The sequence below is a fragment of the Plectropomus leopardus genome, chromosome 16 (genome assembly GCF_008729295.1).
Source record: "Plectropomus leopardus isolate mb chromosome 16, YSFRI_Pleo_2.0, whole genome shotgun sequence".
NCBI lineage: Eukaryota > Metazoa > Chordata > Actinopteri > Perciformes > Serranidae > Plectropomus > Plectropomus leopardus.
Window position 1 is genome coordinate 18,112,525 of NC_056478.1, and position 26,848 is coordinate 18,139,372.

At 39.1% G+C, this 26,848-nt stretch overlaps 1 protein-coding gene across 1 annotated transcript in view; it reads left to right on the forward strand.

Moving 5' to 3' along the window:
* Nucleotides 1–26,848, forward strand: part of rngtt (RNA guanylyltransferase and 5'-phosphatase) — a 119,340-nt gene that overhangs the window by 58,706 nt on the left and 33,786 nt on the right. Inside the window, exon 12 of the mRNA XM_042503191.1 lies at nt 18,233–18,301. Coding sequence (XP_042359125.1) covers nt 18,233–18,301 — 69 coding nt within the window. The remainder of the gene's footprint in view (nt 1–18,232; nt 18,302–26,848) is intronic.

The window sequence follows — 26,848 nt, forward strand, 5'->3', positions numbered from 1 at the left end:
ATGTGATAGTACCAGTAAGTCCAATGCATTTTAAATACAGTCACCGCTTTTATGTATTTATCATTTATAACTTAAACCCGGCCTTGGCCATTTTCACACAGCAGTACTTTGAGCATCAAAGCCTGCGAATGGCATTTTATAAGTTGTGTTCTTCAGCTTCTCTCATTCACTAATGTCACGTGGAGAGTAGGGCGGCTTGTATGCACATAAAGCCCATGGGGCCAGGTGTTGACAACCTGGTTGTTTTTTTTTTTTCTCTTTTTCACATAGCCACCATATTGAAATCTACTGCATTGTGATTTTGGTCATGGAGCCCTAGCTCCAGCCTGTATAAACTTATTAACTGGTATCAACTTTGTTAGTTTTCTCAGTGTAGTGCACTTGTAAAACACGTTTGGTATGATTTGAGGTTTGTTGATGCTGCACATGAAATCCACACAGCATTATATGCAACCATTCACAGAGATGAAATTTCTCCCTTCTGGTAACGGACACTAGTAAATTGACCGAAGAGTACATTTGGCAGAAATCTGTGTAATCCTTTGAAGGAATTACATAACAAGTCACGACTGTCATTTCTCTGCTCGCTGAAGGCAACAAAGTTCCCAATTTCCAAAGCAAATCCATTTATAAGGTGGAAATTCATATTCCTCTGGGGATTATAGAAATGTGTTTTACAGTTTGGGGACTACAAAGAACTGATGAAGATTTTTTTGCAATTACCATAGAGAGTGGCCTTAATAAGTAGAAAAACAAACAAAAAAAACCTCATCCAGTCCAAACTTGTCGTTAATATATTGAATATATGCGTACGTTTCATATGCATATAGAGCTCCAGCAATTAATTAATCGATAAGGTGACTGTGAGAAAACTAATCAGCATCAGTTTTGATAATCGGTCTATCTCTGTCACCCCTTTCCCTCTGCACAAAACAAATAAACAAAAATTGAGTCCAACAAAAAAAGTCAAAAAATGACTCTGCAGTAATCACAGGTATTCATCGGCTCCAGTTACAATAGGCTCCCATTGGCAGCAATAGAAAATATAACAGCCAGGTGAACGCACCAATAGAAGCGCATTTCTTGAGCAAAACAATGACACCCTGACTCAAAATACTGTCCGTCTCCATCCAAGTGCTCAGACATTGTTCAAAATTTAGTCTACACAGAGTTTGATGTATCGACTCTGCCTATTTGAGCAGGTTTTCTCGTGTTTGTTTAAAGAAACCTGCGATCACGCGCTAATTTTGGTGTAAAAACAGTATGTGAGTTATGCTTTAAGAAAAAACCTTCTTCGTTTAATCGGTGTTATCTAGATTCTGAATGTATCCCACGATGTAATATCCACAATGTGCGGTGACATTTGTCCATCTAAATTCATTATTCGGAGCAGTGAACATTTTAAATCGAAAAATAAACCCTCGTTGTGGTAAACTCTGTTCGAATAAGCCTAACATTTGCAGAGCATACAGTGATTAAATATGACTTAGATCTAATAAAGTCCCAATTTGATAATGTTAAAACTGGGAAAGGAAATTAGATGGTGTTAATTTGTCTTTGGTCTTTGAAGAATATCTAATATCCCTCGTTCATTTATCACATCTCTAAAGAAATTAGGCCTAAGCTGAATAAAGTTTCCCCCTAATGAAACTGATATCTCCAATTGACCCTGGGCCATCACCTGCCTCCTCCCAGGAGTTCAGATAGGAGAGAAAGTCTTTAGGTTGAAAGAATGAGTTTCTTACCTGAGAGTAGATCTCATCTTGAAATACCTTTTTGAACTGAGATTGAATTTGGATAGAGACCTGAAAAGTGGTTATCTGGATACTTTTGTAAGATTGCAGTGTTTTTGTGGAGCTCCAATCTAATCACAGCGGGTGAGATTAAGCTTTGGAGTATGTAGTGAATATAAAACAGCCAAAAGAATAGACCTGCTTGAGAACGTAATAGTGAAGTGAAATAGATTTTATGAAATCACGATTGCTGATGTTCATTTTTGCTGAGTGCCTTTTCTGTTTGGTGGACTGTTGTTTATCTTATATTGAGAGCTTTTCTGCTGCAGTTTCACTAAAAGAATATCACCTTTAAAAGTGGCACTCCAAGCAGTCAAAATCTCCATCTTGACTGCTGCCTGTGGACCTGACACACTCTGTTTAGTGTTTCTAGCAGTCTTAAATGTGTTTTAAGTGACCGGTTATGGAGATAAATTTATCTCTATTTTTTGTGTGAACAGATTGACAATCCTTGTGTTAATTTGAAATCTGTAAATAAAAAACACTTTCCACAAATTAAAAAAAAACAAACGACTTTACAATTGTAAAATGGATCTGCAAATATACAAACAAAATCCACAAATAAAAAACAATATCTTTGAATACAGCAGGCGATCACATGCTACCCGAAAATAGCAGAATGACACACGTGGATTTTCGTTGGGACCAACGGAAAGTCTATCTTAAAACTCTGTGTATAAAACGCAAATCAACAAGTGAAGAACTGAATACCCCAAATGTTTTTTTTTTTATTCACAAATAGACACTGGATTCACAAATATCTGTTTGAAAGTTGTAAATGTTAGGAAGATACCAACAACTCCTTTTTGTAAATTTGTAAATTATTTGAGTGTTTTCACATATTCTTTTTTATATGTGTATTTTGTATGTGTATTTGCAGATCTGTTTTATATTTGCAAAATATTTTACATAAGATTTCACATTGACACACAGATTATTGATCTGTTCAGACAAATAATACTGAGACAAATATATATCCAAAGGATATCAAGATGTTCCACAGAGCAATTAAGCAAGTCTTTTACCATGAAACTTTTTCAGTGTATTGTATTTACCTTATATTAATTTTAAAGGTTTTATTTCAGTTTTCTCCATTTCTTTTGGTCCCTTCTCTGGTGTCTTTTATAGTCGACCTTTATCTTGTAATTGATTGATTGTATTAAAATGTTTTTCAAATAGTTAAAGGTTTACTGTGCAGAAATTGTCGGCTGCTGTTTGTAAACAATATTGTCAGCGAAAGTGAAAGCCGACCCCACCTTGTCTATAGTTGTGTTTTTTTTGGCACTGTGTCCACAGTTTTCAAAACTTCGCCTTGGATTCATGCTAGCTGCAGTCTGACACTTGGTCACTACCTATTTATAAAGTCACGACCTCACCTGCCTGCTGTGTCCATTAACATCCTGAACACTGTCAAATAAGAAGAACATGAGAGACTCCAGGCAGAGCGCAGAGTCTGTGCAGACAAATACACCACCATACATTTCTGGTGGGTTATAAGTGATTATTTCGAAAGGTTACATTTGCATGAGTCTTTACATTGGTTTTTAAGAAAATGTCTGCATAGTATAGCGACTGAAGCAGCCACGTTACTGCGATGACGATACTCTTTCTCCTCTCCTGACTCGCCTTCCTCTCCTGCGGGCTCAGTCGTCATTAACGCTCCCTGAGTCCATGTAAATGTCCTGTCATGGTTCTCCTCTTGTTTTCACACTCAGATCTATGAGTCAGAGTCTTGCCTTTTACAGGTTTGTCATGGCCAGGCAAGATTAAAAAAAACAGTCACTCCTCCTTAGCAGCATGTCTCATTAGCTGAGTGTTGTCAGTCTGCAGGTTTCCCTGTTGCTCACTGACCTCACACCTCTGTCAGCTGTCGAGTCTGCAGCTGCTGGAGATGGAAAATCGAGACCCTGGGTCTCTATTGTCTTAGTCACCTTTATGTGTGCGCTTTAACGAAATTGAGCTCGGTATTGTGCTGAATATGAGCTCCATATCAAAGTTAGTTTGTGGTGGTTCTGACCTGCTGCATCAGCTCGAAAACAAAGTAAGATGTCAGTTCACATTATCATTATAAGCCGTTTGTAAGATAATGACAGAACTTGCTTCTGCTTTATTGACCTGTAAACCTACAAGATTTTATTTGTTCTAATTAACAGTAAAAATGTGGGAATGCTTCGGCAGGAGGAGACAAACTGTTCATGCATCTCATAATTGGTGTGTGCTACTCAGTTTATGAAATTCACTGCAGCAAAGCGTTGGTCTGCCTGCACCTCTGGCCTCGGTAATCACCCATCCTCCAGTGTCAGGTTCAAGAAGAAGCTGCACTTTATCACCTGCATCCTCTCTGTCTTTCTGCTGCTGCTGCACACACCCACAGAGGGAACCATGTTGACGGTTGTATAAGGGCTTATGCTGCCTGGAAGACCACACGACATGGACTTGATGACTAATGTTTGTGTACCTCTGTTTGTTTTGAAAATTTTTAGTTTTCTCCAAAGCCTCCACGACATTATGCAACATTCGGATGGTGCTCCGCACATCTATGCAGTAAAGGTCGGATTCACTGGAGAGCGAGCGGGTGAATATGTGGCTGCATCGAGTGTAGCGGCTCACTTTATTTGTTCTGCCTGCCCGCTCTCGTCGTGCCTTCCAGGCTCAGAGATGATGTACTCAAGGAAAGGCACAGGCGTCCTGGCGGTCGGGTCAACAGGTGTTTTTCTTCAGATGTTCTTTGGACTTTTATGTTTATTCTGCATTTGTCCGCCTGCTCTGCCTTTAGTCTGCTGTCTGCCTCCTCTGTTTGACCGAGAGTGATGTTGTAACATCCTTGCCCATCGACCCCCTCAACAATAAGTAATTCGGATATAAACAGCATAGCTGCTGCCATAGTAATACTATTCCTCGTCAGTTTTATTTTGCAGTGTTTTTTTTTCCAAAATATTTAATTGTTAAATAATTCTTTGTTGTGCTTGTAAAGTTAAACTCCCCTTTTCTCTTTTTGTGTCAAGAAACAGCTACGATACTAATGTGCAAATGTGTGCATTTCTCAATTACAATTACAATTAAAGCAGCAGGCAGCGATGAACGGGCCCTCGTATTTCCGCACACGTCGGGGCTACTGATGCGACTGTGTCCCTCTTACTCAAGTTTTGTACATGAGCACAGATTTGTGGCCTGTCAACACGTACAGATATTTTTGAAAACTGATATTTTCCTCTACATTTTAGCCTCTTATCCAAACACAAACTTGGTGCCATTTTAACAAAACACTTCTAAGGTCCGCATCAGTGTATATTGTGGCGCGGTAGCTAATATTTGCTCGAAAATCTCATGTTTTTGTGAGTCCCAGAATGCAGCGCAGCAGGTGGAGCTGTCTATAACTTCTTCCCACGTCACTCGCAGGGTGGATAATCTGTATGTCTGTTAACAGCTGATCAGATCACATCAATGGATGAGAGGATCTGTTTGCAGATGTTTGTAACTGAAAGCAAAGTTTTAAGACCCAGCAGAATAAACTGTTAAGCGCCACTTTCAATGTGCCCAATGTTCTGCTGTTCTGCAGCGCCATGTCTGTGCACTAGAAATAACCATATATATATATATATTATATATATATATATATATATATATATATATAAAATACATACATACATACAATATATTCCAGTAGCGCTCCTAATTAACAGTCCAGCTCCAAAAATCTACTTGTGGTGGCAAATGATTTATTTTATTTAAATGAATGTGTGGGAAACTCTGGTTACTTTGTATCCAAGTGGACATGTAAAACAGCAAGTTTTGGAAAGTATTATGTTACTTTCTCAAGTTCCTCTCGAACACAGACAGGCCAATCATAGAGCAGCATTGGCCAGTCTGCACCACTCAGGAACCGTGTGTTTTCTCAGCACGGTTCTCAGCATGGAGGGTGCTGAGCAGCTTATGGTGCTAAACCCATAAACTGTGCTAGACAGCGGCAACAGTGCCGACATATTATCACTATTACTCCTCTGTCTTTTTAACAGCAAATGGTTGTTTGCTACCATATTAATGCTCTGAATGTCATATACAGAAGTTATGTTTTCAATACCATTCTTACAGTGTCTTCCAACACAGGCATTTTTGCATTTTACAAAAGAGGATAAAACTGTTTTTGGAAACATGTAGGCTTAAAGCTTAAAGTGGGTATTTTAAATGGCAGCGGCTGGCTGACTGAAATCTGAGAGCTGACATTACCAGGAGACTTCTGTGGTGCCCTGCAGACTGGAAAACATCACGCTGTGTATCCTGCGAATGTGTTTTTCACCCTTTTTCTATGTGCTCCAAAGCGCTGGCTATCAACCGTTTAAGCCGTCTGTCCCTTGACAGAATTTAACATTTGGGAGGACACATAGTGCTGTTGAGTTTGTACTCCACTCTGAAAGCAGACAAACACAAAGACATACATTTATGTATATGTTTATTCCAGGTTGACTCAGTATTTACATACATAATGCAAAATAACAGCAAATACATGAAATCATCCTCACTTTTACAGAGGATAATAAGCTGGAGAAGTCTGCAGCCAACAGACCATCACTGTTTTATGAAAGATTGTTTGACCAGAGCTTTTACCAGAAACTAAAATGTGCTTTTTTAATGACAAACTGTAATTATGTCTATCACTTTAATAAGAGCTAGGCTTTACTTGCTCTTTTGTGCCCTAATTGGCAGCTATTTTGCTAACTGATTAGCAAAATAATTAAATGAATAATTTGCAGTAATTTTACAAAGTTATTATTTGTTATGAAGTTATGTATCCATAAAAAAATCCCCAACATTCTCTAGTTTTAAATAAATTCTTAATTGTAAAGATTAGCTTCTTTTCTCAGTCTTTTGTGAAAGTCAACTAAATATCTTAGAGTTTTGGGAAGTTGGTCAGACAAAACAAGCAATATTGAGGGGGCACCCTGGTCTTTGAGACGATGAGAAAGACATTTTCTCCTGTTTTTTCTTTCTCTGTGTGCGTGCGTGCGTACGTGCGCACGTGCACGTGCGTGTGTGTGTGTCTTTTGATAGACCAAGCATCAACAAATGGCAGGCCACATCCTAGACCCGTGACCAATATTTGATTAAATTAATGGGAGTAAATAATAATCTTTATGGCATGTTTTTTTTTCCAAAGGCTGTAACAAATTCAGTTATTACAGCAATAGCGTGACTCAGTTGAGCCAATCAAATGGACCCAGTGTGTAGATAGTTGATTAGAGAGACTGACTGAGTAAGACGTGAGAGAGCTGACAGCATGGGGCAGCTAACCTGCTACCCTCCGGCTACACACACTCTGAGACTGTTTTCTCTGCTCAAACCAAAGTAGTACTTAACACGTTGACCATGTTTGGATTGATTTACAGCTGCGAGTCAGCTTTCTCCCCTGTGAACATTTTCAAAGTTAAGCCTTGCTCTGGGCTCAACACTGAGCACCTACACATGTGTATGAGAACAGCACTAACAGTCAGAGGCAGATTTCTCTCTCTAGGAAAGGAAGTAGAAAAATTTGTTGAAAAAATAAATTAAGAAAAAAAGAGCCGCTCAAAGCTCTGTTTTCACTTTTTCTTTCAAAAGCAGTGTTTTTTGTTTGTTTTATTCAGAAGACTGTCTCTATTTTAATCTTGAAATATAGTCCTTATCTTTATTATACTAGAGTGTAGCGTGTCAAAAATAGTTATTTATTTTCAAAACAAGTTAAATGTGTCTGAATGTTAAATAATGAATAATAATGAAATAATCATTAGTTGCAGCTCTTAACTTAAATAAGTGCTGTAAGTGCTATGATATGATACAGTTTCACATTCAGTGACAGTTTGAACTTGATAAATATCTAAATCTTGATTGGTTGGCTCCATCTCGGTACTGTGACGAGACAATCGCCCTCAAAAACCAGAGTCAAACGTTCGTGTCTATCTGCCCTGAGCTCCAGAGGGCTGTTGCTGGCTGGATGTCAGAGTCTCTTCTCTCACTGTTCTCAGACAGCGCACTTACAGCAGCCTGCTGCTGGAGCCCAGTGAAGGGCTGCCTCCTGGTTGTTGCCTCTTCACACCGACTCTCTGTCTGCTGTCTGTATCAATGTGACTGGATGTGTCTGAGTGTGTGGGCTGTGCTCGGCACTGCTGTGTGTTTGTGGCTGGCGATTTATCTTTTCTCTCCCGGAGATGGGCCGGTGAGTTGTCTAACTGGCAGTGGTTTAGCTTCAGCACAGAGTCCCATCTCTGCTTCATAATAATTTTATGTCGTCTGATGTATTTGTTCGATATTGCCCACATTATTGACTATGTTTACATGCATACTATTATTCCAAATTAGGAGGTGGTACAATTTACCTGCATTGACGATAAATAAGACACTAAACAATGAAAAATTGATATCATGTTAATAATCCATATATGTAAATAATCCAGCACCTTTTAAATCACCAGCTTCTTTTTGTTCTCGCTTTTTTCCCTCTCCAACTTCCTACACTGTTATTTTTAATTATCAAAGTTAAGATGAATTTGACCGTTAGCATTAGTATTATCTTTATTCTCCTAAGTGTTTTACAAATATAGCAATAAATTTGTTATCTTTGGGCCACAATACTGGTTAAGCGAATATTGATATTGTGCCAAACCTATTACAAATGTGACAATATTCCAAATTTGTTGTGGGTCATGCAAAAACTTATTTTGAATTCAGAATTTACACATTTATTTATGTGTTTACGGATTTAACAATGTGGCATTTTTTCAATCAAGAGATGTTGGATATGCCATTATTATTCGAGTTTTTGGGGTGTCGTTGAACATGTATACAGAACATTTGGAATGTATGTGTTTGGTGGGGTATTTACTGCTGTCTGCAACATACAGCCTCTTACCTGTTTGCTTTCAGCTCTGTGCATTGTCATAGTTATGCTGTTTACAAACCAAGTTGCCAAGAGCCTGCAAGGCTTTGGTGTAGCGATGCAAGCTCAAAATAATCTTGAAAAAAATGAAGAACAACAACAACCGCTGGAAATGTCAGCAAATTGGGAACATAGTTAGGTCCAGGAGCTCCTTACCCTCCAAGCGGAGGAGGAGTTCAACTGCCATATTTCAGGAATGGTGGAGCAACCTTTAGCTCCAGAGTGTGTGCTAGAGTGTGCGCCCCACGTGGCTGAGGCTTATGCAGCGGCATGGGCTCAAGCCGGCCTGTGCCATATTATGCCGTTGTTAATGTTTAGAAAGGGATGCCTGATGTATGTCATATATGTCAGAAAACAGGCAGACACTGTTTTCTTGAACTTAAAGCCTATCTCGCCTCTTTTGCGTCTGCCATGCCGGTATGCTGTCTAAAATCTCACACCAGAGCGGCATAATGCCGTGCTGTTTGGGCCTGTCGGACAGGCGCAATCTCTGTAAAAAGGGCTAATGTGCTAGTGGAGTATAAAAAGTTTTCATTCAGGCCAATTCACACCCATTCCCTCTGTTAATGCTAGTTGTGTTTCTACTCGATATTCCACCTCTTGTGCTTCTTCAAGTTTTTGTAATATTGATTTGATCTGTGATTAAATTTCTAATGGAAAAAATTATTAAGTATAACTATTAAATCTTGGTGGGCTCAGTCCCTGTAAAGTACTTTAATACTTCGTTTTGACAAAGATATAGAAATGAATAATCCTGAAACTGAAATTTAAGTTAGATGATAAAAAATTGAAATGTAACCCCCCCCCCCCGCTGAGTCCCTGGGCCTCAGCTCAGGTTATGAATTTTTGTGCGATGATTTCTTGGAGCCTCAAGTCTTCATCATCTTGCAATAACTTGCTACTAACTTTGGTAATTTCACGGTAGCGGGTGTTAGGTGCAAGTCACTCATCAAGCCGCTTGTCCAGTTTGCCACAGGTTCTTTTTTATCCCACAATTCAATTTCATGCCGTGCCCTGATATTTCTCATAATCCTCACCCGCTCTAGACTTATCGCTTTAATCCTCAAAATGTTAATGTCTCTCTTCATCTTTTCCCTGTAAAATGTAATCTTTTTTTTTTTTTTTTAAATAAATCGACCAGTATCAATCAAAAGATAAGATGTCCGAAGAAGTTTAACTTCTCCAGACTGCAACCTCGTTTGACTCCAGGCCAGCTCGTGCTTTAGCGGCGCTGCCCATACACTCTGATGTGGGCTTTCCGTTTAATAGGGAACTGCACACCGGCTTCACAGGTTCCATTCACATGAGGCTTGAAAGCAGCCTCCAGCAACAGCCCTGTGGCCTGACTGGAATATCAATCCATCCTCCGCCTTTGATTCAGCCCCCGCACCTAAGCCTCCTCAGAGCAACGAGGATGAGCAGACCGCAGGAAAGTACAAAGGCTTCAGGAATGGAGAAGTGCATAATATCAGTTCAGGTGTGGCAGAGGAAAAGCTGATGATATTGCACAGAAAATGAGCCATGGCGTTGCTTTGTTAATTGCAGTGTCCTGCTCGCGTACGCATATTCATTCACTTTGAGGTGTAGAAATATTTGACATCTATGATTATTTTACTGTCAGCAGCAGACTTATCAGGCCTTTACTCTCTATTTTCTGCATGCCAATTACCCAGTTCTTTAATTAGCTTTAAGTGAGAAAATAACAGATTAAAATTAGGTTTGCTGTACATTGCTGTATTTTGGTCTCTTTTACATGTTATTATGATGGCATTCATTCGTTATGTTTTGTTATTGTACAATGTTGGATAGAGACACTTCCCCCCAAAATCAAACATACATTTTTTCTCTCCTGTAGTGTAGTAAAAAATGGATTTAATCGTGATGAACTGATCTGGATATCTACTAAATCACACAAACCATGATTGACTTTGCTGCTTTTTCTCAGCTGACAGCCGGCGTTTTCTCATATGTTTCTCTGTGACGCATTGACTGTCAGGAATTTTCATGCATCAAGTCATCAGTTTTGCAAGGCAGTTTTCTTGTTTAGTGTCTGTGATCTAAAGTGAGATGAAACAATCAGATCATCAAAAGAAAATGAATTGGGGCAACCTTTAGCTCACCTGGTAGAGAGTGCGCCCTGTGTGGGCTGAGGCCTTTGCAACCGGTTAGTTTCTGACCTGCTGCCCTTTGCTGCATGTCAGCAGGGTGACACCTGAAGGGTAGGTCTGTTGATCTTTTATGGTCTTTGATTGCAGTTGATCAGTTGATGCAAACTGTCTTAATGGAGAGATTTTTTATAGTGACTATTCCTTTTAGGGTTCATTCTTTAAAAGCAACATCTGAAAAACATGAAGAGAGTCCTTCGTTATGCCATATGGGAGTGTGTATTGATTTGTTTGGCAGTTCACAGAATTTCATAACTTGGTGCCAGATTCTCTGAGCTTTCGACAGTGTAAAGTGGTCCTCTTAAAAGGCAGCAGAAGATCTGTGTAACAAAAAAAGAAGATCGTGGAGAGAAGTCTTAAAGGAATGCATTTTTCTTAATGGCCAGCTTGTTGGGCAGGTCAGATCTTTCTCCCAGTTTGTGGGAGTACTGCCAGTATATCATGAATCTGATGTTAGCTGCCCAGCAATGATGCAAAAAACATGGTAAACCCAGGTGGACGTTTTAGGGCCTTTGAATTTTTTAACAGAACCAAACAACGAGGGCATCATGCTGTTCCAGTGTGTGATTTTTAGATAGCTTACAGAACGGTGAAGTGAATAACGGTGTAAAATCCCCATCTTGAAGAGGCATAAAAGGTATGAAAGGGGCTACAGTTACCGTTTTTGCTTTTTAAATCGTCATCAAAGCAACAAAAGGTTAATGCTTGGGGTTCCTTTTGATTAAATGTCATAACACAAATCACAGATGGCATTATGCAGCTACTGTGAACGCTGTTTGAATACTCTGGTTTTGTGTGCAGCTCTATTAAATGTTTCCGAACCTGCAGATCTTTATTTCACCGGTTTCTGATGTATTATTCATCGCAGTAAGATTAAGGGCCGGCTAGAATTGATGTCAGGGGATTTTTCTGTTTGATTGTCTAATAAAAACAAGCCTGTGCAGTGTAGAAGACAGAGTACTTAACAGTGAAGGTGAATGGCACACTTCATGTCATTTCGACCCTATCCGACTAACACTGAGCCAGATATCATTCATCATTGTGTCATTTTGTAAAATGAGCCCAAACATGAAACACTGGAGAGGAAAATGGCCTGACGTCCATCACCCTGACATCCACTCTCTCAAGGGGGAAGACATTGCTTAGCATGTTAGCGGTTGATTCGTCTCCCCAAGCTCTTCCGTTGTCCCGTCTGTGCCCTGGAGTCTGCAATGAAAGCTTGATCTCTTAATGGGGCTGAGGTGTTTGCCTCCACCCACACAGCCTTACTGTACCAGGCACAACTTTGTGTTTCCATCCTTCCAGAGGTTTACCATGAAAGCAGGGTTGCTGCCCCCTCTCTGCATTATCGCTCCAAGGAACTTCCTTACTGTGGGAGGATGTGTGAGTGGAAGTCTTTCTGCTCATCTCTCCATCCAGGGTTCACTGTGCTCGACGAAGGTGGTGGGTGGGTGTGCTAAGATGGCAAGAGAACTGAAATGGAACTCCCAGATCTTACCGCCTACATGCCGTTCCCTCATAAAGGCACCAGTTCTTTTTAGTCTGGCTATCTGCCTTCTCCATGTCAGCATGATTGTCAAGCTTTGTGTGATCTGCTGTGACTCATTCATCATTCTGGAGAGCACTGATGTTGCTCTGCTTTCTTTGCAGATACAGCAGAGACCGAACAGTTTTCTGTGGCTCTAGATAAATGTATGCAGCGCTCCTCCGAGGGCTGATGACTACACTTACTTCCCTCACACACAGATTTTGAGAAGTGGTGATGTTTTCCATCAAAGTACTTGTGGAAATGAAATCATCTGATGGTATAAATGTAACAGACGCAGGATATCTCTCTCTATTTAAAGCAGCGCTCTGCAGCTAGAGAGCCAAAGTTCACAAGGGTGTCATCAAAACCATTGCAGGTTATATCTGCTAAAGCGAGTAGTTTAAATAGTCAAAACATGGTAAAAATGTTTTGTGCCTTTCTGTGTTGAAAACATTGATGTAAATAAAAAATATGACAGTGCAATTGAACCAGACTTGGTGAATAAATCATGACATATGAAGCATGTCACTTATGTATCACTCAAGCTTTCGCTACATTAAAGAGACGAAACAAAAGCATCAGAAAAGTGTGGAGTGACAAGGAGACTGTAATGTTCCTCCAACAAAAACACCAGACCAACATTGATTCTGCATTTCTTTCACATTTGCCACATAGTTTTCCATTGTTTGAGGTTTGACTCGTGTCCTTTTTTTAAAAAATGAACAACTCACCATATAAAATGGGTTTAAAAAAAAATCTGCTTTGTAAATGTATTATGGTATATCATATCATATATTGTATATATATACACCAGTGGTTGCAAAACAAAGTCAGATTGTTCACAAGTTCATGAAAAAAATGAATTTATGGTCTCGTTCGCTAGTTTCAAGTCTTCTTCATTACAGAATGATGTTAATTTAATACATTTTGGTCCTTTTTAGAGTAAAATAGCAGTAAAGGAAGGTATGCTTTAGAATCTGACTACCTAATGACATGTTGCTACCCTGGGGTTGTTCTCTGGTTCACAGTCACATCCACCCCTTGCTCCTCCACAGCCATCCAAATATGGTCACTTCTTGCTAAAAAAAAAAACGAATGGAAGAAATGCTAAATGAAAGATAGCATTTAGTGAATTGCAGAAGCTTTCCTGGATGTGATATCAGGACTATAGCTCTCTATTGAAAAAAAATTAGACATTTGTGCACTAGTATCTTATTCATCTGAAAATATGGATAAATATCCTGCTTTGCAGTAAATATTATCTGATGTATTATACAGTAGTATCTACTCACTTGAAAGAGATTTCTTGAGAAAGACTAGATGTGTCTAATACTGGACAAAATCCATGTTTCAGAGGCATCTTTCACAGCCTGCAGTGCTGCTGTGCATGAAATGGGTTAACAACCTTGCATGAAGTCCAAATTTAGTTATGTTATATTTCACGCTTTCTTCTATTTGTGTTTGCGGTTATAATTTGGTTAGTCTCCAAGCAACACCGGGACAGATGATGACGATCTGTCATCTCCTGCACGGTGAATGGCTCTGATGATTGTTGACAGTCTTCATATCTACTCAGCACTTTGCTATTTCCTAGTCAACAGGCACTTACGTTGTCCATGCCTGCTGATTGAAATGTCAGAGCCAGACGGAAATGCGGGCATTGTTAATTAATATTTAATCATTTCATTTTATTGTCTCCTGTCATTGGGACAGGAGACGACTTATAAAAGACCACTGAAATGTTGCTGTTCCACCTTTCAGTACCTTCCCTGCCCGGCTAAAATGCATTGCTCTCTGCTTTAGTTCATCTTGATGGCTTGGATATGATACCTGATATCCGTTGCAGTGCACTAATGCATATGCTTTCTATTTTATTGACCAGGGTCATTTCCTGCCTGCCTAAATATATTTACCATCTGCATGCACATACAGAACTTACTTGGCAAGTTTTAAAGGATTGCAATAGAATACATATTTTGCAATACTTGCGCTGACAATTGACGGTCAACAGTGATTCTGCAATCTTTGTTCATGCCTGCCATTTCAAGAGCTGACAGATTTTGATCTATGGAGTTATGTGATATCATATATTAGATTTGGCATTTGGTATTACATTACAGCCGAACATTTTCCAAGGCATATGATACAGTTTTAGATTGATTTCCTATCTTCCAAGCAGCAGCAGCAGCAGCAGGTCTCCCTTCATGCCAGTGCAGTGTTGAAATAAACTGTTCATATTGGTCATTCATGCCAAAGAGCACAACTTCACCTAAAACTTCATGCACAGTTTGATTTTACCGTGCAGTCATCTCTTTCATCTCTTTTCAGCTTATCTCGTGTTCACTTTCGAAATATTGATTCGAAAGTCTTGCATTTCAGTTCCTTGCGTTTTCAAATATCACTGAAGATGAAGCACTCAGCTAACCTTCACATTGTCTCCTTCTTGTCTCGGCACACAAAAGCCTCAGTCTTCATATTCATACTTGACTGCACAGAATTCTTCACTTTGTACAATTTTCTTCTCAGCTTTGACACTGTGTTTGAATTAAACCCCCACTGAACACTGATGCGAGCCTATATCTATTTCTAATATTCAGCCTTCTATATTTTATTGTAGGTCTGTTGGAGAAGTGTGGCAAGGATACAAGATGACGTGAAAGTGCAACAAAACTTTCACTCCTTGGAGATGTAACTTGCTCAAATGAGTCTGAGTCAATACACACAGACGTATATTAGATTCTGTGTGACTAACACTTCCCGAAGGATATCACTATCTCTGAAGTCATTAGAGACACATAATCGAACTTGTCTGAGAGTAATCAAGTTTTCTTCAGTATCAAAGTAATTCATTGATAGTTGTCTGTACATGTGTGGGTAAACTGCAAACAGGAACTGCTAATAGCTAAGTCAGCTGACTTTTAATGTTGCCAGTTTGCCAAAATGTAGCCCAGTGCTTACTAACAAACTCCATGGAAACTTTATGCACTTTTAGGAGTAAGAGTTTTAAAGGGTTCTTCCTGAAGGGCTGAGGTTCTACCCAAAACCACTTGCTTCTGAAGAAAGACCTTTAAGATTCTGTGTGCATGCGGAAATACTCCATCCAAGAAGAGTCATACGAACATCGCCCCTCTTGTAGTATTCACAACCATTTAATTGGAAATTTTTCGGGGACCTCTGAGCTCACAACTTTGCACACATGACTTCACATGTCATAAATACAAGCTTACAAGATCCATTTGAGTGAAGCATAAGACTTAAGCCTCATTAAGCCGCTGCACCAAAAAACAGCTAACATCTGCTAACATCTGGCTATTTTTATGCAATGTGAACGTGCACAATCTGCATTCACACCCGGGTGAAATGGCTCTTCACTGGTCCTGGTTAATTTATTGGCATTGATGGAAACAGAACACTGAGGTAAACATGCTAATTCCAGCTTCATATTCAGCGAGATGCAATGACGCGCCATCACTAATTACTGTCCGTTTCCCTCAGTGCAGTGCTCAAACATCGATCCAAATTAGTCTGCACCGAGTTTGAAAGAGAGACTGAATACGTAAGAGATAAATGAAGAGTAGTACACAGCTCTGCTCTACTGGCAATGGGAAAGCAGTCTATAGCTATTTTTAGCGGTTTTACCCTTGTTTAAAAAACATGCATGAACATGCTAATTTTGGGGTGAAAGGAGTATTAGTGTTCCATTAAGAAACCTTTTAATCCAAACAACCTCTCTTTGTAAGAAAAAGTTTAAAGACTGTTAAAAGCACGAGTGTTAAAAGATCCTCACCCTCAAATATTCAAATGTTAACCCTTGTTGAACATGGTATTTTTTAAATGTAGATCATACTGGAATCCCCTTAATCAATTCATTTTACTTGTGTTCTGACATTGTTGATTTCTTTACCATCATTTCAGACCACATGGTCTGCTGAAATTATTATTATTATTTTTTTTTTTTTTTTGGGTGCCCAACCCTACTGCAGCTGTAACATTGTGAATGTGAACCACTAGTGTTGTGGGTTGCACTGGACCACATCAGCCTCGGCCCTTTAGGAGTCTCATGAGGGGGCTAACCTGTTAAACTAAAAACATGATTAGTGGAAGAGAGATCTATGGTCAATGTGGTCAATTATTTTTTTAAGAGTCCCCTTGGGTGGATTCAAGATGTAATGCTTGGAATATAAAAGGGTTCCTGGCAGAACCTCCTGTGTGTGTATCTTTTAGCACACTTAGAATGTGGAAAGGTTCTGGATAAATCTTGCAGAGTGTTTTGGATGAAACAATTACACAAAAGAAGTGTCTCTAGTATAACCTGTCATCGGGGTTTCTGGGACACTTCTGAAAGGGTTCTTATAACATCTTCTAGCAGGAACCCAAAGTGTTCTCCTACAAGTTGGAGAACCCTATTTGGTTATTTAGCACCTTTGTTTCTTAGAGTAGACTTCTGTATTAGCCAGCTGCTGTTGATTTTTTTTTTCACTTGATGGAAACATTTTAGTGTAATTGTACTTTTAATGTAGTAACCAGAAAACAAACAAATACCAACAAGCTAAGGCAATTTGAAGTACTCAACACATTATATTACAACCAGTCACAGCTATAAACTGTAAAATGGGCTTATGGGATGACAGTAAATGTATAAAATGTGGTGCTGCTGAAGGAAAACTGCTCCATCTGTTGTGAGACTGCAATAAAAAAATTAAAGCTCTTTGGTTTGGATTAACAAAGAAGATGATGTTCCGCACTAACACCACAATCATGGAGGATTGGCATAACTTCGGCAGAGTATATCTTCAAAGAACGTATAGATCTTTTGCTGGTTATGACTGTCTATCACGAAAAACTGTATATTAGCTGTGCTATAAGAAAACTGAAGGAATAGTCCATGGAGTTTTGTCCATGAAAATGTGTGAGAAGGAACTCTGAATAAAACAAAATAATGTAAATTTCCTGTTATCGGCCAATAATTTATCAGTCCAATATATTGTACATTTCTATTATTTATAGGCCATATAACCTAGCCCTAATTTTGGTTAATCGTCTGTATTGTGCTAATTTTTGTTTAAGTCTTTGTGTTTTGTGACTCTATAGTTAAAGATAAATAAACACTCTTCAGTTTTGTCATATGATAGTACACCCCATTATGAAGGGGGGAAGAAATGGTTTAATTGTAAGAAGATTTAAAAAAATGAACAGAGTACATTTGTATTTCTTAAATAAAAATATGCATAAAAGCAAAGCACTTTGAAATTGGGGAACTCTTCATCTGTTTCCATATGCAGATTGTACATTCAGCCTTATTTTAGTGCCCCTAATATCCCTTGCTGTAGTTGCCATGGCTGTTGATGTGCTCTGTGATGTAGAAAATGTGCTTTTATTGTACAGTAGCTCTGCCACGTCTCCTGGGCATCTCCTCCTCTAATATGATGCAGGAGGTTCCTTTTCTCTTTTCAGTTTGGTGGTTGGTATTAATGGAAGAGATGAAATCCACTCTTTCCAGTCATCAGGAACTTAATGATTCATTGCTATTCTGGTCCTCAACCTGGGCTGTCAAGTTACAGATATTGATCTCTTAGTCATGCATTATCAATCAAAGAGATTAGTGCCTAGTTTCAGGGCTAGCTGGGTGATAACAAAGTATCAGACTACTGTGTAAGCCTTCCAGCTATGTTGTAACTTTTCTTAAATTTAGAGCGTATTGTTGGCAGGCTCTGTAGCTGTAGTTGACTTTATAAATCAGTGTCATTTTGTGTGTTCCCAGCTAAAGCCCTCAGCCACCCATCTTGTCATTTATCAGTTTTGCTTGACTGAAACTGTGTCCCCCTTTTTTTTCCAGCTACTTGAAGGCAGCTTCACGTCCCAGGTCAGCCACGAAGTCGACGGGCTTATCTTCCAGCCATGCGGGGTAAGCCTCCATCTATGTTTGACAATCTGTCATTTTTCAAAGCCGTAGCCTTGTTGCCACAGGTTGATTGTCAGGCGAAGCTTTTTATCCCACAGAGCTCCTACATTAGAATCGGACAGCTTGTCACCACCACACGCCATTTGTCACTCTCAGTCTTGCCCTCTGTTATTGTAGGAAACCCCACACCTACATGGTTCCACATAAACACAGGGCTCTCTGTTAGAGGCTGCACAGTAAAACAGACACATGGCAGTTTGTGTTACAACGGAAACGGCCTTGGTAGGAATACCAATTTACTTTGTCGTTTGAACAGCAGAAAATCACTTTTATCTCTGACAGTAATAGTATTCCTCCTTTCTTCTCCTGTGATGGACTCAGGGCCCATATTCCACTGTGTAATTTATAAAATATGCTATCGCACTCAGCATTAATGCAGGAATAGTACAGGAAGTAATCTCAATGTGAGCATGAGGAATATTAAAGGTGTTTTGAGATGAAATAAAGCTGCAGGTAGCGGTAGTGCCTGCTGACTCTGCTGTTTGGCAAAAGCATCACAGTTTTTACTTATTATTCTCAGCTTTGACACATTCTCCTTCCTGTATCAACATTGTTAAGCACCGATATTGAAATTCTGTCCTTATCTCTATCTCATGAAGCTTTTTTTACTTGTTTACCTGCTTTGTGTCCTCAAAATCTCAGGCAGTCTCATGTTGGCTCATGTCTTTAATAGATTGATGTACAAAATATCAAAATTGGGGCCATTCAGAGGTCATGCTTTTAATTAAATCATCAAAAAATTCTACTCGACTAATGATAACTTTTGTACTGACAAAAACAGAGATTAAAAGTGCTTTACAAGTAATAGAGGTAAGACACAGACAAAGTCATACACACAACAAGAGAATCATAGACCAAAAAAACAGCAGCATCTGATTACAATCTCACATGCAAGTTCATAAACATGTCTAAAGCCATATTCACATGGGACTAGTATTACCAAGAGACCTGTGGCAATTTGTAGTAGTTGCGTAGATCGTCTTTGATCTGCGTAATACGGATGGGCATTTCAGGTGATGTCCTTATTTAAGTATTTGCATTAAATTATTATAGAGTACTCGGAAACTTGCAAGGAACAAAATCCAAAATCTAACATAAGAAAAGGAGTCTGAATTGACCAACAGTACAAAACAAATGCAATTTGAAATTCAGTTATTGAATTTTTGAAGTGGTCACAGGCGCTCTTGTATCAGAGGGAAAATATGGGGGAAAACAATAAAAAAAACCCAAAAATGCTGATTTTTTTTTTTCATCATTTTTCCCTTCATGTCTTCCTTTCCAACTTTTGTTTCTCTATGAGACAAAAGTGCCTGTGAGTGCTTCAAAAGACCCACTCCACCATGTTTAGGTAATCTGTTTTTTTTTGGGTTTTTTTGGCTCTATTTTTTTCAAACATTTAGCCTACCGCAGAGTACTTTGATTTACCACAATTAACTCCACACACACTGAGCACGCCAGTTTCTATTCATTTTTTTTTTTTTTTACATCTATTGAACTACTCAGCTTCAACTAGCCGAGAAAATCAGAAATTCAAAGTCAACATAAGAAAAATCAGCAAACTCTTTGTTGCTGCTGTTACATACGTGGGTTAGATGCAGAACTGGAGGACCAACTTGGGCCGCTCTCCCTGGTTAGAACAAGCTATCACAGCAGCAGCAGCTAAGGTCCGAACAAACTCTCACTGACACAAAATGTCTTGAGTCGGTCATTAAACCTAGCTGTAGCCTAGCATTAGCTGTATGATGCAAAAAGTTAGCCCTGTTACTGTGCACGTGTGTGCGCGTGCTGGTGGATTCTTGCAAACTCTCCCTGGAGCGGAGCACACACTCCTGTTGCAATATAGTCTTATGATAAACAGAGAGAACGACAGCGGATGGCAGAGTGAAGCCATACACTGCACACAGCTCTACCATGAAACATTTTATCCATTTTAAGTAGTAAAAAAAAAGGATAATATGTGGGAGACTGAGCTTTTTATGTATACAGTAAATTAATACTTATTGTTGTGTAGAATTGAGTTACAAATGACTGTGTGTGTCATAACGGGGGATAATGTCAGTAAATTAAAGGGAGATGCAGACTTTGCTTATCCTGTGCATACAAGCTGCATGAAACACAGATGTGGGGGGTAATTTCAAAATCCCATGAAGTCCCCAGGTAAAACTAGACCAATGCGAATGGGGCTGAAGTTGATAATCACTGCACTTTGATAAATGTTATTGTGAATTCTTTTCCTCCTTCCTGGTTGTGAGTTCTCTGCCATTAGAGAATATTTCAGATATTTACTGTCATTATTTTTTCATGCCTTGATTTGATTTTACCTGTTGGCACATTTTCTAGCAGAAAGGGCGATTTTTATAATGGCAACGAAAGCCGCAAAATGTTTTTGACAGGATTGAATCCAGCACATTTGCGTGACAAAGAACTGGACAGCGCTCACTTACATCTAACAGGTGTTAACATTTTGTGTCTGGACACCTGTGTCTCGTTTGTTTGGACACTGGATATGTTAACATCTCCTCAGTCAAAAGTAAATAATTAAAAGGGTAACAACTACTCAGATGATGCACCCTGTTTTTTTTTGTGATACTGTTACTTTTTGATCATCGAATCAGTTTTGAAATCAGCACGAGAGCTAGTAAACATTTGCACTAAGCAGCCGGTAGCCAGAATTAACCGCTGACGGAGGTTTAATTGAGTTACATATTGATGCATTAAAGCTATATTCATTAAGAATAAGTATTGGGCAAAAGTAAATTATAATGCTCTCATGATGTGTTCAATATAATCCTGACAAATGTAGTTTTCGGGGGAAAAACTTACAGCTGTTTGAAGAGGAGATTTGTTGATGTTTTCGGAGCAATATCAGATGGATATTAAGAGGGAATTGTGATATATTAAATATATTTAAAAGGCTTTTAAAGCAGTTATTTTTTTCAAAAGATGTTTTACATGTGAAAGATTATATTAAAGGTTGTTTCATAAATGTGCTCATTCAATTGTAGTGTAGTGAAGGGCTGAATATTCTGTTATTTTTAACATAATGAAGAGTTGTTTGTTGCCCTGGCAAAAAAAAGAGGAATAAATAACAACAATAAAATAATGAACAATAAACACATTGGTATCGGCTGTCAGCCAGATTGTTTCTGTAAACATCGGCATTGGCCTGCATGCCTGTCTATGTGTTTCTCCCTCTTGTAGGTATTGAGCATTTTCAGTTTTTTTGCTCTTTGTGATTTGTGAAGTAATTATCATACAGTGTATAACTGTGGCAATAGCCGCCAGGTAACAACGGTTCTCAGGAGAGCTGAAAATTAAATTTGGAGGAGGCGAGTTTACACAGCTGCACTTTCTCTCCACCAAAACATGAGCAGATTTGATCTGCATCTCCAAGCAGCAGATGTCTCTCCGCGGCTGGTTAATTGATGCATCACGGTCTCAATCAATATGTCAACATAGATGTCTATATTTTTGCAGGTGCATGCAATCCATGGCACTCGTAGGTTGCTTGTACAGTGCAACCTTTTCCGTTGCATTTCTTCCTTTCTGTTTTGATTGGTGGGTTGAGAAGAAGGGATGCTAATTAGATGTAGCGCACTTATTTCCACACTTGATTTCTAATTTATAAAACTCAGGGGGAAATAGTTTGGTCGAAAAGAAATTAATTGGGGTGCAATAATTGGTTTCTTTTTTAGCTGCACATTATGCAAGAGATGCTTTAGAGAATATTTTTAGGAGATTGTATTAAATTTCCAGATTATACACAGCCCTGACTAGCAAATGGTTTTGGATTTAGAGCGCTGAGGTTGATGCAGCCGTTCATTGATTTATTGTCTTCTGTAGCTTCTGTGAATTTGATGAATAATGAACAACAGGGCCGGGAAAAGGTGTTGAAAGCACTGTGGCCCTTTGGGTGAAAAGATGTATGTGGCATTTATCGATCCGGCTGAGGAAATTGCAACAACATCATCCACATCGCAGTCATAGATTAGAAATACACATTTAACCAGGGTTTTGATTTGTTTTGGCAGTTTTTTTTTTACAGTTTTAAAAATTATGTCTGTTCAACGAGAGGCAACAGAATCAGCTGGAACAACATGCAAATGTTCTGTCGATATTGCATGGACAGGTTGTCGTTCGGGTATTCTGTTTCCAGGTGCCTTTTTTTCCCACCCCTCTTTATGTAATGCTTGCCTTTGAATTGGTTGGAAGTCCTTTCACAGCTCTGCAAGGCCATGTATGAAATTACCTCCAGATTTTCAGTGTGTCCCATTAAAGCCGCCTGTGCTCAGTCTGATTCACCAATCTGTGATCAAATCACCGTTCATTAAGACGTTTTTCAGCAGTTAGATGAATCTGATGAAAGGAAATCTCTCCAAACTCTTGAAGGTCAGCAGCTGGTTCCCGTCTGCATAGTCGCTTAAACAAATGGGCCGGGTCGGAAAAGCTGGCAAGTCGAATGTGACTAAATGATTATGCAAATAGTTGCCCATCTGATGTGGCATTACAAAAGATATTATGTAACACTGTCTGGCTTTAGTTTTTTATTACAGCATCTACATAAAACAATCAAATACCTCGTTTATGAAGGTTTTGGTTCTGTAAATCTCGAACATCTGAGACAACACAAACAGGATTTTTGGAATAAAACAATAGTAATTACTTTAGATTTCATTTATTCATATGAAGCTAACCATAGTCGTCTAGTGAACAACAATGTGACAGCAGCCTGGGTGTCATCACGACAGCCTCTGCATGCACTTTAATGTAGCAGCAGAGACTCATTTAAATGATAATAGCAACCCTTAACATCCAAAGTCCTGGTGATGGAAAGGTGACTAACTGCACTCTGTTTGCTGGTCTACTTTAAAATAGTCTGTGCTAATGTCTGTTACTGCAGCCTTCAGCATCACCATTTTATAATACTCTTGAGAAATAATTGGAAGAGGCCAAAGTCAAACTTAATGATCCCCTCTACTCAAAAATGTTTTTCTTGTGTTTACATCCCCCTAAATGTCTGTCCCTGACAATATTGAATTGTATCTGTGCACAGTTTGTCACTAGAGAAATGTTTTCACATTTCTTTACTGAAGGGGGCGATCAGCGTTTCTACACATTCATTTACTTGTGGCGCAATTATATAGTATTAACCACCACATTTTGATGTATTTTTAGCTGCTTTTCTCGCCTTCTCTCTCTCCTTCTCTTTCTCTACCTCTTTCTTTCCCGCTGCTTTTACGCAGAGAAAGCGCTGTAGGGCAGTAACAAAGTCCCCACTTTATATGGCCCCTTCACTTTTACACAGAGCCAAATGAAGGCGGCATCATTCCGCTCCGCCCGACTTGAGCTGTCCACATGCTGTCATAATGGAAAAAGTAAACTTCGGCGAGTAGAAAAGTCTACTGTTAGTGCATCCACACAGTCAGTAATTGGACACCTAAGGTTGAAGGAGTGTAATATGAAGCCCTTCACCAAATACAGCTTGTACAATATAGAATATGCATGACTGAAAGATGTATGTAAAATAGTGAAGTCTTGTAATCCCATATGAGAAGTAAAAAAAATTAATGAATGAGTAAATGTACAGCACCGTAGTAAACAACACTGAAGTGATAGAAAAGTGTTTTCCAAGAGGTTATTAAATATTGACAAGGCAGAATTAAAGGCATTGGCTGGAGGCAGATAAGGGGACTGGGCACTCTGCTGCTATCTGGCTCTTTTTCAGTTGAGCTCTCTTTTTTTCTGTTTTGGAGAAAATATTTTCAAAGGAGAAGAACAAGTTTGTGGTTGTGCAATAAAATTCTGCCCCTTATCTGTTTTGTCTGTAGCACACAGAGAAAGTGAATCTGCAATAATGAGCTGTTCATAGTCAGTGTGTCTGCAAACCATCCACGTTTGATGTTGTTCTGGTGACCTTGCATATAAAGAAGACTTTAGCCTTGTGTGGATGGTGTGTACTTTTTAAAATTCATTTACTCTTTTTGACCTTTAGCTCAAGTCAATGGATTATTGATTGACACCGTGGCTTTAGTTTGAGACCCTCTTGATATGCCAGCCTGTAAATAAACCGTTATTTGTGAAGGATGCTGTGCAGTGGGAGCAAACATGCTGGGTTGTGGGGGAGCTCTTAATGCCACCCCCTAGAGTGATGACTTGATGTTCACCATGTTGAAGCAAATCTGCCTCTGGGGCAATTACATTGTGTTTGCCTTTTCTGTAAGAAATCATGTCTAATTGCTTTAATTTACCCGAGTTCATTAAGTATTAAAGAACAGCGACCTTGTTTTTGATAGTGGTTTTTTTAGTATTTCACATTGTCACATGGAGGTGTTGCAAAGCAGGACCCACCTGCACACAAGTCAGCTTCATGAGATGCATGTATTGATCTCGATACTGATGTTATTAAGGGGATTGAGTATTGTTCAAACATTAGCCGAACAAGTGATGTTCCCTTAAACCTCAGATCTAGCATGTGTTAAACTTTGGCATAATCGTGTTGTTAATGTTAGCATGCTGATGTTTGCATGGTGCCTCACACAGCCTTGTGGAGTGCTAGAATGGCTGTAGACTCCTGGGGGCAAATTCACATAAGAACTGCACTGCTTTTGCACAAAGAAGAAATAAAAGAAATATTGTAATTCTCTAAGCAGCCACAAAGGATAAAATAAGCCTTCAACTGCTGCCAAGCCAAAGGCATCTCCATGCTCTTGTGCTATTGCATGTATTTTAATGTATGTGAGCATTATGCATGCATTTTGTGCAAAGTTGGCTGCTTTTATGCCAATGAGCCACATTGCGAAAACAGTCCAATTCAAAGTAAAATTATCAGCGTCATCAGGGAGATGGTGGTGAATAAAACGTTTTATAAGCGGTGTCATGCCTGTCTTCTTTTACATCCTGAAGGTGTGCATTTGAAAACGGCACAACAGCACTGACAGACTGGGATATTAAGTATTAAATCCTTGCTTTCTGCCACATTAAAATTCCTTGTGTGAAGTTTTAAGAAATGCCTCTTCACCTCATTCATCAGAACTTGTTGCTTGCAGTCTAACAGTGTCAGCTTTCTTTTTCTCTCTGCCATTAATCTGCCTACTGTGTTCTCTGCACAAAGGCAACATTTATACATACAAGAATAATTGCAATCAGAAGCAAAAAAAAAAAGGCAAATTGCATTGTGCTTCATAACTTTTGTTTTGCACTGTACTATCATTAGAGCAATATCTTTGTAAAATGAATCTTGAAACAGGACAGATAGCACTTTTGAGTGATGCACAATTCATGATGCTATCAGCGGCCGCAATTCATCCTTTGTGAATACGCTTGTTGGTTTTATTATTGCATGTTTAAAAAACAAAAATATTAATAAGAGCCTACCATAAAGCGGGCATGTCTGTAAATGAGGGATTTGTCGGTAACCAAAGAATCTATTTTTCATTCAGATATCTTGATGTGAGATGTCAAGGGACCTTTGTGAAAATGGTCATGCCAGTTTTTCCATAGCTAAAATTTTGCCTAACTTTGGAGCGTCATTCATCCCCCTTTCAGACAACTCAGCATGTCATGGCTGGTACCAAGAGCACATTTCTTAGGTCTTCAAGTTTCATAAGATACGCCTTTATCTTCACTCTAGCTTCAGAACTCAGCCCACTACAGCCTATTAAAGACAGTAATCCCGCGGGTCTCCTTGGGTTAAATTATTTTATCACCACCATCGCTATCAGCCATTAATGTTTGCACAGGGCCAATAACACTGCTTCACATTGCAATTGTTTTCCAAAGTCATTGATTTTGTGCAACCAGTGCAATGTTAATCTCTTCTTCTGTGAATGGGATTAGGCTCTGGATTAATCTCAGCAGGGTCTTGCTGCTGTGACCGTCCATTAATATTAGCACAAAGGTTGCCACTGCGGCAGCCTGCAGTCACCCGGTGTGTTATCTCGCCCAACACATGGTGTCCTTGGAATATGTTTTCTTTGTTTGGGGAACATCGGAGAGATTTTGAATTTATATCAGAACCACTGCCACAGATGGCTGAATTTCTTATGGGAGAGCACTCCAGATGGTGATCGCTGTACAAATAATACAAAGACGAATTTTTCTCCTCTACAGTAAGAAAAAAAAAATCTCAAATCAACTCGGCTTCACTCAGAAATCCAAGTCTGTACAGAAGGTGTGATTCACATCAATTTTGGACCCAGTGAGCTTTTGAATCATATTGTGAGGGATGATGATCTGAGACAGATATGTGAATCTAGGAGGTCACATCATCGGCTCTTGTGCATTTTATGCGTTTCATGAATCAATATAATCATTTTATTTTCACTCTGCTTTTCTTCACTGTATCGGTGTCATTACTGCAGACCAAGATTTACTCCTTTACTCCCCGTCCCTGTATTCCTCAATCGTGTTTATTCCACGACAAATCTTTTCTGTCACTGCACCATTTTTGCACATTCACACAAAAACCCCGCCAAAACACACACACACACA